At 47.5% G+C, this 15,536-nt stretch overlaps 1 protein-coding gene across 1 annotated transcript in view; it reads right to left on the reverse strand.

The window, feature by feature from the left end:
• MAP4K4 (mitogen-activated protein kinase kinase kinase kinase 4) overlaps positions 1-14,474 on the reverse strand; it is a 165,097-nt gene extending 150,623 nt beyond the window's left edge. The window contains exons 1-2 of the mRNA XM_058019082.1: positions 13,936-14,474; positions 13,507-13,572 (exon numbers count right to left, since the gene is read on the reverse strand). Of these exons, the coding sequence (XP_057875065.1) occupies positions 13,507-13,572; positions 13,936-13,992 (123 nt within the window). The 5' untranslated portion in view covers positions 13,993-14,474. The remainder of the gene's footprint in view (positions 1-13,506; positions 13,573-13,935) is intronic.
• Positions 14,475-15,536: the final 1,062 nt, after the last annotated feature.

Below are 15,536 nucleotides of genomic sequence, written 5' to 3' on the forward strand. Positions count from 1 at the left end.
CACTCTGTACTGCTGCTGGGTGCACAATCTGCACAGCAGAAAAAGGAATGGCCTTTAAAGGCAAAGCTATAAAATTTTACTAGGTGAAACGTTTACTGAAATAAATCTAGTCTTTTGCACTCTTGATTATTATCATAACACATAGAGAAACTGACACACAATTAATGGAGCTCTAAACCAAGAGCTCTTGCAGGAAAAACACAACCCGAACTTTTCAGCTAACCTTGACAAAAAGACAGATTTTGGTAAATTTCAGCAACACAGGTGGCTTTGTGATATTCCCTGTTTCTTGGGCACCTCTCACTCCCACAAATGAGCAGCATCTCGGAGCAGAGGAGGTGAGAAGAGGCACTGCCAAGTCAGCAGCATCCACCACCCCTGACAAAGACCCACAAGCAGTCAAGGCTCAGCAGACACAGCCACCACCCCAGAGGTACTGCACCACCCACACCCTCTTCAGTGGGTTTTCAGCCACAGGTGCCATCTCACAACAGCCAACAGCTGAGACAAAAAGAATTCTTAAAGAAGAAGAGGATTTGGGATTCTTCCCTTAAGAACAATCTCCTCTTTTCCTAAGCATAGGAATCCTAGAGGGTGAACAGATTTTAGCAGTAACAAAACACTTTAATACTCAAGTCTAATGGCTTTGTTTCCAAACTCACAAGGATCTATAAACTTTGATGCCATCTATATAGATTTGAAATGCTGTTTATATTTCTTTTTCCCATCTTCTCCTGAGTTACATAGAAAGACTGAAATCCACATCATGGTGCTACTGGGTCAAGAGATTCTCCAGCAACCCCAGGTATCTCTAAGACCCAGTGCTTTCAGCACAGCTCTGAATCATGTAGGCCAGCAGGGTCCCTCTCCCTGCAGGAATAAAGCAACCAGATACCACCCAAGGTGTTCCATCTGTCTGCCTAACCTTCCCTTCTCCTTTCTGCAACAGGAAATCCTTCTGATGGGGAGTACAAAATATATATAACCTTCCCCTTTCCCACACAGCCCAGTGCAACCATAGCTTATGTATACAAAACACGCTTTCTTACAACACCAGCATGCGCTCACTACACACTCTGCTAGCAAAGAGCTCAGAGGTGCAGAGCAGCAGCAGATGAGGACACCCCAAAGCCAAGGACCTGACCTGTGAACAAAGCAGCAGTGTCAATAACAGTGGTTTCACTGCCCATTTCCCTCATCCTTTCCCAAAGCCTAGCACAAGCACTGCCACAACACTTGGTCCATGAGGGGGCACCTCCAAAATCAGCAATTAGCCCAAAGGAAGTCTTAATAACAAATACATCTTTATTCCTGAAGAAGAAACTAGAGCACTCTTCCATTACCTCAGAGGAAACCTAAGGAGAGGTAACATTACTCAGAACTGATTTAGTGCCTCAAGCCATTCAGAAGACCATAAAGCCACCGACAGACAAGACAAGCAACTCATTCACAAAGGCTCTTTGATCTTAAATACAAATAAAATTAGGTCAATATTAAAGATTTTCATTCCTTGCCATATAAGATTGCAAAAAGGCTAAGAAAAGCTTTTCCCATTTCTTCTTTTAACACTCAAGTTATTTAGCAAGTAACATTTCTTTCACATGACTTGAAACATTTTCTCCATATTCACTTGTCATCACCCCAGAACTTAACTCTTGGTGAAAATGCACAGGGGGAGCTGTACAGAGTGTTCTCCATAGTCCCCAAGGACAAGACAGGTCAGAGAATTTCAGTGTGTTCCACATGGGGGAAAGCAAAGAAGAGCAAAGTACACCTTTCACAACACCCGGATTAAAAACAAAAGCAAAAAGAAAAAAAAGAAAAAAAGATTTTTCATTTATTTGTTATTCAAAGCATTCCAGTGATTTTTAAGAGATGAAGATGAGAAAGCCTGTGCTGTCACTATTAATAGGCTGACATTCTTTCTTCCCCCACAAGACCACACCAGAAACACAGGCGAAGGCGAGAAGTTAAGGGAGCCTGGAGTGATGCCAGCTCTGCCAAATCCCAGCTCTGCAGCACAGGGACTACTCCAAGGAGACCCCAGGACAAGCCCTCACAACCCAGACTCCCCATAGTTCTCAATGATGCACCTTTTGTTCCTTCCCCTGCAACAGTACATTATTAACTTCATCTGCTGAAAAAGCAGCGGTTGACAGGATAATCTTAAGGATACAGCATCACCTTGAATTTTCCATTTAACATGCTTAGCTGTGTTAGGGTACCTTTAAAATCTTATTTATTTGCTTTCTAAAGCAACCAAGAGCTCTCATATGCAGCAGAAGGCCCCTGAAGCTATCACTGTAATGTGATATCTGCTCATAAATGTCAATATACCAATTTTAAAGGTCTTAAAGCTGCTGTTTAGTCATGGTAAAATAACCTAATACCTTCCTCATCTCCGTTACAGACAGCAATACAGTTACACATGAGCAATACAGTTCAGGCCCTTCTGCAAAAGACACTTAAGCACAAACCTCACCAACTGCATGCCAGCACATCATTACACCACAAATACAAGTAAAACAAGCAGGGGTCCCATGAGACTTGCTCTATGAGATCCACCCACTCAGTCACCCCAGGACATTTAGACCCTTTCTCTGGGCAGTTTGTAAGACACCATAGGGTCAGCATGCAAAGTCTTCCCTCTCTTTGGCATGGGTAAGCACAAAAACTGACCCCAGCCCGTACTAAGGCAAAAGAAGGGGTCTCTTTTGATTAAAGCACATAACTACTCTGTGTTCAGAGGTTTAGATTGTACCTCTGTCACGTATTTCCTGGATGGCTGGGAATAAACTACATCAGTTCCCCACCATACTTCCTTCCCACCTCCTCACCCTGTAGTGAGCACAGTGGTTAACTTGAGTATCAGGGAACCACATGAGAGTTCTACTTCCCTCTGTGTTTATACAGGAGATTACCATGCAACTGAAAGTTCAGTTTAACAAATGGTGTGGAATCTGAAACTTCAAATACTTCAGGAATCTGCTGTAGCTGCTGAAGGGATATCCAGGATATTGTCTCTAAAAAACTCAAGTGTTAATCAGAGAAAAGATACTTGGATTTAGAACAGGTTGAGAGATTTAAACACAAGATTCACAACCAGACTAAACTCTACTAGCTGAGCCTACAGACAGGAAGAAGCAATTACAACAGCACAGGTGGGGAAAATAAATAAATAAATAAATAAACAAACAGGTTTGATGGGAAAGCATACCTTACAGAGAAGCACACATTTGAAAAAAACAGTTTGAATGTCAGGCACTTAATTACAACCCTTATCAAGATCATCAAAAAACTAAAGTACCTGTATAATTCTCACCTGACAAACAGTAACCCAGATTAAATGTGTTCTCTGTAGATGTATAATCTACCTGTACAGGAATGACCCCATGCTTACTGCTGAAGCACAGAGAGGAGACACAAGGCACTGACTGCTTTTCACATTGATAGATTTATTTCTGCAAAACTTCTGAGGGATCTGATTGAGAAAAATTGTCTCATATAAGTTACCATACTTCATATAACAGTGCAGAGAATCCTAACTGAGAGCAAGCACATTCACCTCTTGGTACAGGCAAAAACAGGTCACTTACAAGCTTTTTGAGAACATTTCCCTTCCATGATGGGCAAGTGGGGTTTTACATGTCACTCGCTTTCATACATTCACTTACAAAGAGATCTTCATTCTTACCAGATACCCCACAAAGAACATGGACTGCAAGAGCTGCTATATGCATGGTACAGAGTGGGGTCAACCTGTCCAATCTTAGATATTCAAACAACATAAAACTGAGACAGACACTCATCAAAAGTTCCCATTTTAACGAATAGACAAAAACTCAGGTAAAGAGCAATTTATCTCATCCTAGGGTAGTTATCTCCAGAGGCCACTCCATGTTCTATTTCTCTCCACTGAGTCCAAGAGCACAGCTCACATCAGACAGCAAAAGGACAGTAAGCAGCCCACCTACTTATGCATCTTCAGAAGCACCATCCAGGCCCACTCCACAGAAACAAACTATAAATTACTGAGCATCTGTGTGTAAAAGCAGCTCTCACTGAAAAATGCATGTTTCACCTATCAGGCCACCATAACATAACTGGAGATACACAGCACTATCAATTTTTTGGGAAGCACAAAACAAACTTAATTAGGACTTCCAGTCAGCAAATACCTCATCATTATTTCTGCTGCACCAGTTCCCCCAAGAATTATTTTGATTATTGCAGTAGCTCATGGTGTGGATTATAGCAAGGGTTCACCAGCATGCTTTCCTTCTGCACCCCTATCTGTAAGGGGTTTTAACTCAGTTAAAAGTGTTCCCTCTTGGAAACAGCCTTGTAAGATGGGTACAGCTGCACTTCCTTTAAAGTTTTCTACTGATTTTTCTTTGGGAATTGCAAAACTAAAGAACCAAAACAATATTGGGGGTCCCTGACTCTAAGATACATAAACCCAAGCAGGGCATAGAATACTTTATGGTAACACATTAAGACTCACAGACCTTAAGCTTTTTCGCGTTTGAAAACAAAACAACCCAATACCATTAGATTGCTCAAAGTTTAGGGAGCAAGTTTTAAGACAGGTTTATTTTGTTTTGAGCTTGGAGTTTAAATCAGAATAATGAACTCTTGCCCACTGTCATTCCCTACAGCTACCCTCTCTCAGTCCTGGGAAGAAACTCTTGAAACTGCCAGAGCTTAGCTGAAATTGTCATATTTTTAGGACTTCAAGTAATTTTTAACAGAGCCTGCTATGAGGTAAACCAGCAAGAATAAACTATTGCCTTGGTAGTCCACAGGGAGTCAATAAAACAGATTTAATTCAACCGATTCTTTTGAGCTGCTGCCATTCTTTTACCTATCTAAGTTACACTTTCCCATTTCACCTCTGTCCTCTGGTGAAGTTTCCAAGTGCAGGAACTACAGCCAACAAGTCCATACCATGGACTGGTACAACATCAGAAGATGGTAACCCAAATATTCACACATAAAACCAGCACAACTTTCAGAGCCCGAAAATATCCAGTGAAGTAAGGGGAACTCCATGATTAGACAAACCAAAGGAAAAGGCATTTTGGGGGATAAGACATCATAGAGTAAGTAGTCAAAGAAGAAGGAGAGGGATGCCACAGATGATGTGTAGATCTGCATTTTCATGTGCAGAGTGACACTAGAAGGAAAGCCAGGTACAGAGTGGAGCAGCACCACACCTCCAAAGCTGCAAACCTACGGTGCCCAGGGGGATTTTTTTAGGACCTTCTCAACCAGGGTGGTGAGAAGCGCACTAAGCAAGTGGACCTGACCAGCAGCCCCAGAGCAGGGAGCTACTGGGGTGCTCAAGGCACAGAGGGGCAGGGGAGGAAGCACACAAACGTGCATGGCACACCACCAACAGCCCCAGCAGCCACATCCTGACTGCAGCCCACAGCAGACCTTCTCCAGGGGTAGCACTACCTGGCTCCAAGAACAGAGTGGCTAAGTTCATGTGGCTCCTTCAGCCACAGGTACAAAGCCTTGAGTCACTGCAATCCGTGCGCGGAGTGCAGCTGTTATCAGTGCGCCACGGGACAGCTCCAAAGGGAGGTGACAGAGACATTACTAGATAAGCCCTACAATACCAGTATAACTGCATCCATGTTGGGAGTTTTACCACGTTAGCTGTTTTATTGCTAGACAGGCCAATCAAGACCTGTTGGCACTTGCAGTGTCCTATTTGTGCAGTGAAAATGACAGCCACAGTGCCAGAGCAACCGGGGAGGTGTGGCTCCAGTGGGAAAGAAGCATTCTGCCAGGAGTGTGAAACAATCTCCCCCAAAAGACATCCCTTATTCTGGCACATGGACACAACACAGCTAGGTGGGCCAAAGGAGGTCTCCTCAGCCTGGGCCATGCTGAAATCAGCACAAAAACCAGTGTCCATGAACATTCCCTTGGAGTGCATAAGCCCAAAGCCTGGCTGACTAGCCAGCTGCCATGGCTAAAAGCTAATCTCTTTCATAATATATGTATTTTAATATAAATTACATGAGCTAATATGTTTCTACTAACAACTAAAGTGTCCCCTTACTTTTTCTTATATTTAGCACTTTCCTGACTCCACCCTACTTTTTCTTGCCCACAGCTATGAACAGTCCCCTAATTCATTCTCTACATTTAAGCCATATTCTCCTTCATCTTCTGATTTCCTCTGTAAATTCACCTTCAGCAGACTGCTTCTCTCTGAATTGTCCTACTATCTCTTCCTAACTCCAAATCTTCCCATAGATTTCACCTTTCACTTGCAACTATGATGCAAGATCAAGCAGGAGGCCATAGAAGAACCTTTGGAAAATTGTCAACAACCTTTATGCCCAGTTGAGCTGCACAGGACATTAGAGAAGGACTTAGTTGCACCGATTTCTAAGTAAAGTGGAGAGAAGCCTACTCCATCCATACCTCTACCTGATCCTTATGTGCCTCAAAAGTGCAAAATCTCTGAAAGGGCGAGCATCTCCACTCCCCAGTCTCTGTGATTTCATCTTTCTTTAGTGGTGCTTTTCACAGATTTCCCAATCAGCAGCAAATTAAAACCAACACCACTGAGGTCAAATTGTAATTATTAATTACACTCAGAACAGCAGATTTCACCCTGCTGCAGGACAGCAAAGCCTGAGAGAGCAGGGTAGTGCTTTGCCAGCAATACTATCCAGTCTCTAGTTAGTATTTACTCCTCTTTCACAAAGCTGCCCTGTCCTTTTTCTAATACTGAAATAGATACCACATGAGTTAGATCTACAGGGCCCCATGGCCACCTTGGAGGAGATACATCAAGCCTTGCTCAGATATGTCAAGGGACCAGGAATGAGGCTTAGGTGGAGGTATCATGAGCTTCACAGCATCATATTGGCTATTCAGTAGTACTCCACAGCTTCTAATTAGTGTCATATTTTTTGTGCCTCTGTGAAAGTGTTTAACAACACATCCAAAGCAGAAAACACACTTTAAAAATAATATTGATATGCAATGTCAAAATCCCCTAGCCCTCTACAATTAAAGCTGCCTCAAGGTTCCCAAGAGGTATACAACAATGTGGGCTTTTTCCTCCTCCTTCACATGGCTGTCTGATTTTAGAGCCAACAGTATCTTTTCTAGAGCCTGCGCTAACCTGAGAAATAATAAGGGACCCACAATATTACAAACATAAAGTATTTGATAAGAGAACTCTTGTGCAAAGCTATGAGATCCCCTCCCAAATCCACCTCTCATTCAAGCAAGCAGAATTCTTTCCACCACTTTCTGTGGGCTGAGACCTAAAATAACGATGCAGATAAGGATCTTACTGTAACTTTGACTACAGTCAAGCTCACATTGTGCAACTCAATGCTATTGAGCTTAAATATCAACGTCCCCAAATCCTGGTGGAGCCAGAGTGTACAGTCAAAAATGTAAAAGGGAAAAAAACAAAAATACCACTTTCCTCCACAGAAAACAGGTCTCAGGAGGGTAGGCATACAACGTACCAGGCTAAAATCACTCTTGCAAAGGCAAGTACCACTTGAAAAGATGACTAGAACATAATGTGTACATACAAACACATACTAGACCACATGAGAAAAGTCAGCTAGCATTCTCATCCAAAAAATTTATACTAAAAAATGTATATGCTGAAGGCAAGGAAATGCAAAGGGTGAGCACCTCTCATAATGCTGCACTGCCTTTGGGGATGCTCCTCTACATCATTCCCTTGGGTGGGAGGTGCAGACCTGCCATCATCACAGAGACCAAAAGAAGGATTTCTGCACACTATCAAGCCAAGACTCTGGTGCTTGGAAATTGACAACAACACGTCACCAAACTACATGACACTGCTAGGAGAGAATAAAAATTAAGTAAGGAATGGAAGCTGTACAGTCCTCCTTTCTTCACTATCCCAAAATGACTAAAAGCCCCTGCCCCAGGCCATACAGATAAAGCTCACCTTCCTCATGCCTGGTGCAAGGAGACCTTGATAGGGAAAACCATCCACCCATACAAGCCAAAACCCCCACCAAGGGCGGGGAGAGAGCCCACACATGCAAAAAGCAAGGAGAGAGTACCAGATGATTTCAACTGAAATTTTATCCATGCCAGTTGAAATATCTTCTGATAGAAAGCCGAAAAATATTTCTAGGAGTCAGCACAAAACTCTGGGCTGGATCTTGTTACATCCATCACCTCGAAGCCCGGCACACACCCAAGTCTCAGACCGCTGAGTCCTCCTCTAATTAGAAGAGTAAGGAGTCCCTGCCCCAGGAGTTTGCAAAAGCCCCACATTTTGCAAACAGACAGATGGGACTGGGGGAGGAAGAACAAGAGGGACATGTGGTTACCCACAACTGGCACATTGCTTTCTTTTCTCTTTTTCTTTTTTTTTTTTTTTAATAAAAATAAATATCAGTAATCCCCACTGGCCACCTGCCTAGCTTTTGTGTATTTAATTAAGAAGGATTTGGGTGATGGAGAACTGGTCAAAAGTTCAGCCAGTTTAGGGGAGGACAGGAGAGTAAACATCTAGCTGAAGGATCCAAAAAAATGCCAACATTCCAGCTGCTGCCTGGTCCTTCACCATTTCTAAAACAACAAGGTCTCACTTTGCAACACAATCCACAAAAAATCAGAGGAGTAAGGGAAGAAGTGCAATTCATACTTAAGAGAGCTGGTCTGGACCAGTTCCTGAAAGCCAGTGACCTCACTGATCCCCAGTACAGTTTGTCTTTATAGTGATAAGACTGGAATTGTATTCATGTTTAACAAAATCATTTGAATCCACAATGACGTCCCTTTAGCAGTGAGAGAAACAAAGGGGAGAGAGAGCGGAAAAAACACCCTTAACTGAGTTTCTAGAGAATACCAAGAACTGTCCTATCTTCCTAACCCCCCAACACAGTCACCTTGTAAGACAGAAAGTCCATTAAGACAAAAACAGGGTATCCTTAGCATGGGAAAACATTTAGCAAAGTTTTAATTTACTTTCAAATCAGCATTTAAACGATCACATCTTACATCACTTCCTTTTACGAGCCAGCAGTTAGACAATACACATCATTTACATGCAGTTTTGGAAGGCTGCAACATAGATCAACAAAAGAAGCCTTCACTATGAATTAACTATTACAAGACTCTTGGAAAAAGTCACTCCAGCCTGCGTTGAGGGCAATTAGGAGTATCATCCCCTAATTCTCATCCTTCTGGTGCACTCCTGCTATGCCTCAGAACTCCCACAAATACATCCTTCCACCCCAGTCACTGCTGCTACAAGAGAATTACGATGTCTGTGAGATGTAACAGCACACTCACAATGGTTAAAGCGTTAGGTGTCTTTAAAAACAGACACATACACAACAAAAGAGAAAGTGACTAAGCAAGTTAACACAGTTCAGTGTCAATAGCAAAATTACAATGTTTTATGCCTCTATGAATGATCAGATGATAGAGATTTTAAAATTTCAAAAGTATTAACCTATTGCCTTTAGGTCACAGGTAATTTTAGCATTAAAAACCCAAAATAGGAAAATCCAGAATGGAAGCAAACACCCAGTTCAGACGTCATATTGAGACAAATTTCAGGAGTGTTCTCATTTGGTGCAAGCCAAACTTCATATTAAGCTTACTGCTGGACTAAAATTTAACCGCAGCAATGCTAAAAATGCTTCTCCCACTACTTGCAAAAGATCAAAAAAAGCCCTTAAGGCAGCCGATCCCTCGGTGAGCTGGCTGCGAGTCCCAGTTACACGGCAGCGGGACCGGGCTGACTCAAGAGGGAAGGAGAGGGCAGCACATCCGTGCGCCATCCCAGGGGCACCACACGCCAGCGGCAGCACGGCGGGTCCGGCCGGGCCGACCCCCCACGGGCCGGGCCGGGCCAGGCCGTGCCGAGCCCGGGACGCCGCCCTGCCCGCCGCGGGCCCAGCGGCGCGGGCAGCGGGAGGGCGGCCCGGGGCTCCCCGCCCGCCGCGGGCACAGGCGCGGCCCGGGCCGGCCCGCACACGCCGCTCGGCTCCCGCCAGCTGATACCGACCTACCCAAGGGAAAACTCCCCCTCCCAACTCCAGCACCGGCCTGGGACTCCTTAAAAGTGTGAGAAGGAGCGAGCCAGGGGGTTGTGCGGCGGGTCCTCTCCGCCTCGGCTCCAAGGGAACGCTGCTGACCGTACTTGGCAGCGTTTAACCCTTTGCCTTCTCTCTAATCTAAAAGGTGCAACTTCCACGCCATGGTTGCCGGGTTTAGAACCAACTACGAAAGGGAAAACAACTCTCATTCCCCAGGATGTCCAAGCAGCAGTAGAGCTCTGCTTGGCCCCAGGATGAATGAGCCAAGGCCCGCTGCCCCTCTGCCCCTTCCCCTGTACTGGGCAAAGGCTTCCCCAAACACCCCTTCCTTTCTTACTTCACCACTGCAGAACAAGCTGCTCTTGACACACAAGGCTTCTTCTTACACACAGGAGACATGTAAGCAAGGTTATGAAGCTGAAAATAATAAAAACTCTATGGATTTCAAAATCACAGAACTGTTTGGGTTGGAAGTGATCTCAAAGATGATCTAGCTCCAACCCCTTTGTCATAGGCAGAAACACCTTCCACTAGACAAGGCTGCACAAAGCTCCATCCAACCCAGCCTTGAACACTTGCAGGGAAGGGGTATTCGCAAGTTCTCTGGGCAACTTGTTCCTGTGCCCCACTACCCTCACAGCAAAAGATTTCTTACCAATACCTAATCTAAATCTACTTTCAGTTTAAAGCCATTACCCCAATTCAAGCACAGCAACAGAAAACTTCTTATTTTTACCCTCACCACTGAGGTCCCAGGCCCACAGTAACACTCCACCTCAGCCAACCCATTCAATGCATAAAATGCGGGAGTAACTCCACTGCATTTAGGTGCCAAACATCTAAGGGCTGCCCTCACATTTCATACATGTACAAACATCTACACACCTACATGTAGCTAAATACATCGCTAAGGTAGAACTAACTACAGAAATATCTCCAGCCAGATAGATGAGCTATTTCCAGCTCGCTCAGCTAAGGCAAAGAGGAGAAACAACAGGGCTATTTTCTGCTTTTCAACAGGTTGGCGCCATCCCCTTCGCAGCGCCGCTGGAAAGCGGACTGCCCAGCCGGGCAAACGACCTTCGGCATCATCGGCGGCGGCGTGAGCCAGACAAAGAGATAACGTCATGGCCCCTCGGCTCGCTCCGTGTCCTCCCGCAGTGGCAGGTAGCCAGCCAATCCCGCTCCCGGGTGACATCATCGCTGATGCCGGCACACGAACGGGGAAGTGCATCAAACCGCACCTCGCAGCTCGGCTCCTCAAAAGCAGCGGCACGCCACCCCCAGCCCCTCGGGATGACAGACCGCTTACACGGGAAATAAAACCATCCAGGAAGAGGGATGTCAAGAAGTGGTTGCTGGGTAGAAGGAAAGCGGAAGGCAACGAGCAAACACGGCATAAACACGTTTTTCCCTCGGTTATGTAGTTCCTATGAAAGCCCTCAAAACACACACGTACAGTCTCATCTTTGGGTGTCCCTGGAACATTTCTCCTACCAAAAACAATGGCCAAGAAATGTTGGGTTTTTTTTGCAACAACTTTTGCAACAGCTGCCTTTTTTTTTTTTTTTAACATAACTTCATTCCTTTAAAAAGAAAGATGTTTATCGGTGCAAGGAAGTTTTTTGGTTTGGTATTATTTGTTTATATACAGCCCTGTTAGGTGTCCACATTATCAGTGCATGTACACAAATGTGTAGGAAGATATACCAAATACCTAGGAAGAAGCAGTGCCAACCCAAACTGAAACACCTGTCAATTCATTACTGTCAAGCAGGCCCAATAGTAATAAAAGAGGCTGCCTGTTGCTCCCCGCTATCACAGTGACACCAATGCCCTTAGACATCAGGTGTTGGTTCAACTCTTCCAAGCCAATAAATACATGTGCCCGTGCATTTATATTTCATTTCTAATGCTAACTATTCTGGGAGAGCTCTACCTTATTTAAAGAAAATGAAATTTAACATTTCTGTTGTCAAGACTGTTAAACTAAGGAGAACTTTGCTCATTAACTCAAAAGCATTAACAAGTACACTGAGAAACAATGCACTAAATTGCAATAATTAACAGGAGAGTTTCAAGTCCCACATTCACACCCTATTAATTTTTTTTTCATAAGATGATGCAAGCTCTGGGAACAAATGATTACAGAAAAAAACTGCGTCCTTTGAAATGGCAGAAAAAAATTAAATAGCTGAGGTTGTGTCAAAGTGCAGCTTTTTACTCATCTTCCCCCTCTCCTGTGACCCTCTGAGCCACATTATTTTTTCCAGCTTTATAGCAACAGCAGCAGCCTGGCTATTCCAGCTCAAGTCTTAAAAAGCAACGAATACACTGCGCAGGCAGACTAATTCTCCATCAGGAAGGCTGAGGTTCACGCCCTCAAAACAAACTGACATGTGTTTCATTTGCAGAAGAGGCAGCAAAGCGCTTTATTTAGTTACTGGAGCTGCAAGCAGCAGTATCTTGCCATCAGGGAAACTCAGACCAATTATACTCCCTTGTTTATAAGCAAAAAGAAAAACAAAACAACAAAAAAGCAACCAAAAACCCAAACAAGCAGCTAAGCATCTTCACCTCTCTCCTTCTCTCTCCAAATGCATCTTGCATTTCTATAGTTTAAGGCTAGAGCTTTCAATCTTTAGCCAAGTATTGTCTGTGCAAATAATTAGTCATCCTGGTAGCTAGCACTCACTGCAAAGTCATACAAGCTCAAGATTTGTTTGTTACACTGACTGCACACAAAAGGGTAAAAAGAAGAAAAAAAGGAAAAAGTAGGCTAGTTTCACACCCATATGAGCACTCTCTGATTTCTATTTTTTAAAGTCATACACTTGTCAAACAGGTTATTCTGGGAATTCTGATTTCCACAAAATAAGTTTCTCTGCTTTGGTCACTTATTATTGTCACTCTGCACCTCTCATCTCTGCACAGCCCATCAGATGCACTCGCCCCCAACTCCACAGCTTCAACACTCACAAGGAAACCGGGTGACAATTTTAATTAAGGCCAATGTCTTTGTCTAAAGTCACTGCAGCAGCAGCAACTTCCACAAGGATTTCCAGCAGCAAAGCTGAGTAAGCCTGTGGACGTGTTTGTATAACCGAGCCAGACTCTGACAGCGTCCACTTGGTTTGGTCATTTCTCTGGAAGGAGCACAGAGAGGAATAAGGACAATAAAGGCGTATTTCATCATTACAGGATGGGTGCTTGGGAAAGTAATTTGTACCCATTCCGAAAAAGCAGAAGCCAAGGGGCTGACAAACTTGACAAGGCCAGCAACAATGACAAGGGCAACACTTCTACCACCCCTCACTGTTCCGCTGGCCAGCGCGGGTGGCTCGCCTTCAGCCGTGTGCTCAGCCCGGCGCAGGCACCGGGCACCCTCTGGAAAACCGGCAACAACAAAAGGAGAAGAAATTCTGACACAAACCTTGTAGACTTGCCCGTACGTGCCATTGCCAACCACTTCCACCAGTTCAAAAATCCCAGCGGGGTCCTAGGGGGAGGAAGGGGCAGAAGGGGCGGGGGAGGAAAGGGGAGAAGAGAAGCGGGGTTACATTTTTGTTCAGGCGATGGCTGCTGGCAGAGCCCAACCAGCGAACCCGGCTGCTGGCGGCGTGCAGCTGTTGCGCCCTGTTTTTCCACGCACATGCCAATACATGCAAACAAAGGAAAAGCAGCCCAGGGCCGCGGTCCCCCCGCCCGCCCCCGGGAGGGCTCCCCCCATGCGGCCGCGGCCCCCCGCGCCCCGGCACCGGGCCCGGGCCCGGCCGCTCCCACCCCACCGGCCCCGCAGCCCCGGCAAGGGGCGCGCCGGCCCCGGGGGGCCCCCGCCCCGGCCCCCGGCACCGGCACTCACCCGCAGGGAGGAAAGGTCGATATCCACCAGACTTTTTGCAGGAGAATCGTTCGCCATTTTCCCGTCTCTTCTTTTTTTTTTCCTTTAAATATTTTTTTCTTCTCTGTTAAATAATAGCGAGGCCGCTCCCCCCTCCCTGGAGCAGCTGTGAATTGCGCGGAGCTCCGCTCCTCTCCTCCCTTCCGCCCTTCCCTTCTTCACTCCAGCCCCGCCGGGTTGAAACTCTTCGGCATTGGGAGGGGTTGGCGGGGGGGATGATGGATAGATAGATAGATGGATGGTGGGAAGAGGAGGAGAGAAAGGGAGGTGAAGGAAGGGAAGGAAGAAGGAGAAGGGGTGCTGCGGTTTGTCCGTCCGTCCGTCTCCCCGCGCTGCAGTGCGGGGCTGGATCCCCCCGAGGATCCCGGCCGGCCGGTCGGTGGGTGAGCGGGTGAGTCGGTGGCTGCCCGCGCGTCCCCGGCGGCAGCGGGCTCACACCATGTCGCCGCGGCGGCGGCAGGAGCGGCGCCGGTGCCGGCAGCCTCTGGCAGCCTCACGATGCGCCCCGCACCCGGGCATGGCACGGCACGGCTCGGCCCGGCCGGCGGCGCTCACGCCGGGAGCCGGCAGTAGCAGCCGCGGCCCCGCTCTCGCATGGGGGGGCGGCTCACGCCCAGCGCCGCGGCGGAGCCCCCGCCGCCTCCGAGCCCTTCCCGCGGCGCTGCCCTCGCATCAAACGGCGCCGGGCACCGGCGGGCAGGGGCTGCGCGTCCCGGCGGTGGCGGGGCAGGGGCGCGGGGCTGGAGCGGGCTGCTGCGAGCCAGACAAAGATAGCCGGGGAGGAGGAGGAGGAGGAGAAGGAGGAGGAGAAAAAATATACTGCGAGAGGAGAGAGAGAGAGAGAACAGCTCCCCCTTCCCTTCTCCAACAGGAAAAACCGGCGGAAACGCGCCCGCACCAGAGCACTGCTGGGTAAACTCGCGGGGAGAGAGAAAGAGAGAGGGAGGGGGCCAGCGAGCGCGGGCGGGGAGAGAACCGGCCGCGCAGCCTGCCCGCCCCGCCGCCCAACAATAGCCCCGCGGGGCGGGGGCGGCCCAGGGCGGCCCTTCCCCGGCGCCCCCGGCGCTGGGCCCTGCCGGCCGGAGCCCCACGCGTGTCCGTGGCAGGGTCGGGCGGCCGCCCCACCGCAGGCTGCCGCGACCGGCCCACGCTACCGCGACCGGCCCTCGCTGCCGCTGCCCCACGGCCGGCTGCCGTGACCGGCCCACGCTACCGCGACCGGCCCTCGCTGCCGCTGCCCCACGGCCGGCTGCCGCGACCGGCCCTCGCTGCCGCGACCGGCCCACGCTGCCGCTGCCCGCGCCCAGAGCAAGGACGGGCCCGCAGCCCCGGCGTGCCTCTGCGGGGCAGCGCGGTCACTGTGGGTCTGTCACGGATGGTATTCACCGTGCGGTGGGGATATTTTCTCTTCCCATTCCCGGTGAGATGACCAGCAAAATGTCACAGTTTCCCATTGCCCCGAGACCCCAGGCCCTCAGGAAAAACATTTGTGTCTCATGAAGACATTTCTGGAGAAAGAGACCCAAATCCTGGGCCACAGAACCAGACCCATCTCCCCTATT

Source organism: Melospiza georgiana, chromosome 2 (genome assembly GCF_028018845.1).
Source record: "Melospiza georgiana isolate bMelGeo1 chromosome 2, bMelGeo1.pri, whole genome shotgun sequence".
In the NCBI taxonomy this organism is placed as follows: Eukaryota; Metazoa; Chordata; class Aves; order Passeriformes; family Passerellidae; genus Melospiza; species Melospiza georgiana.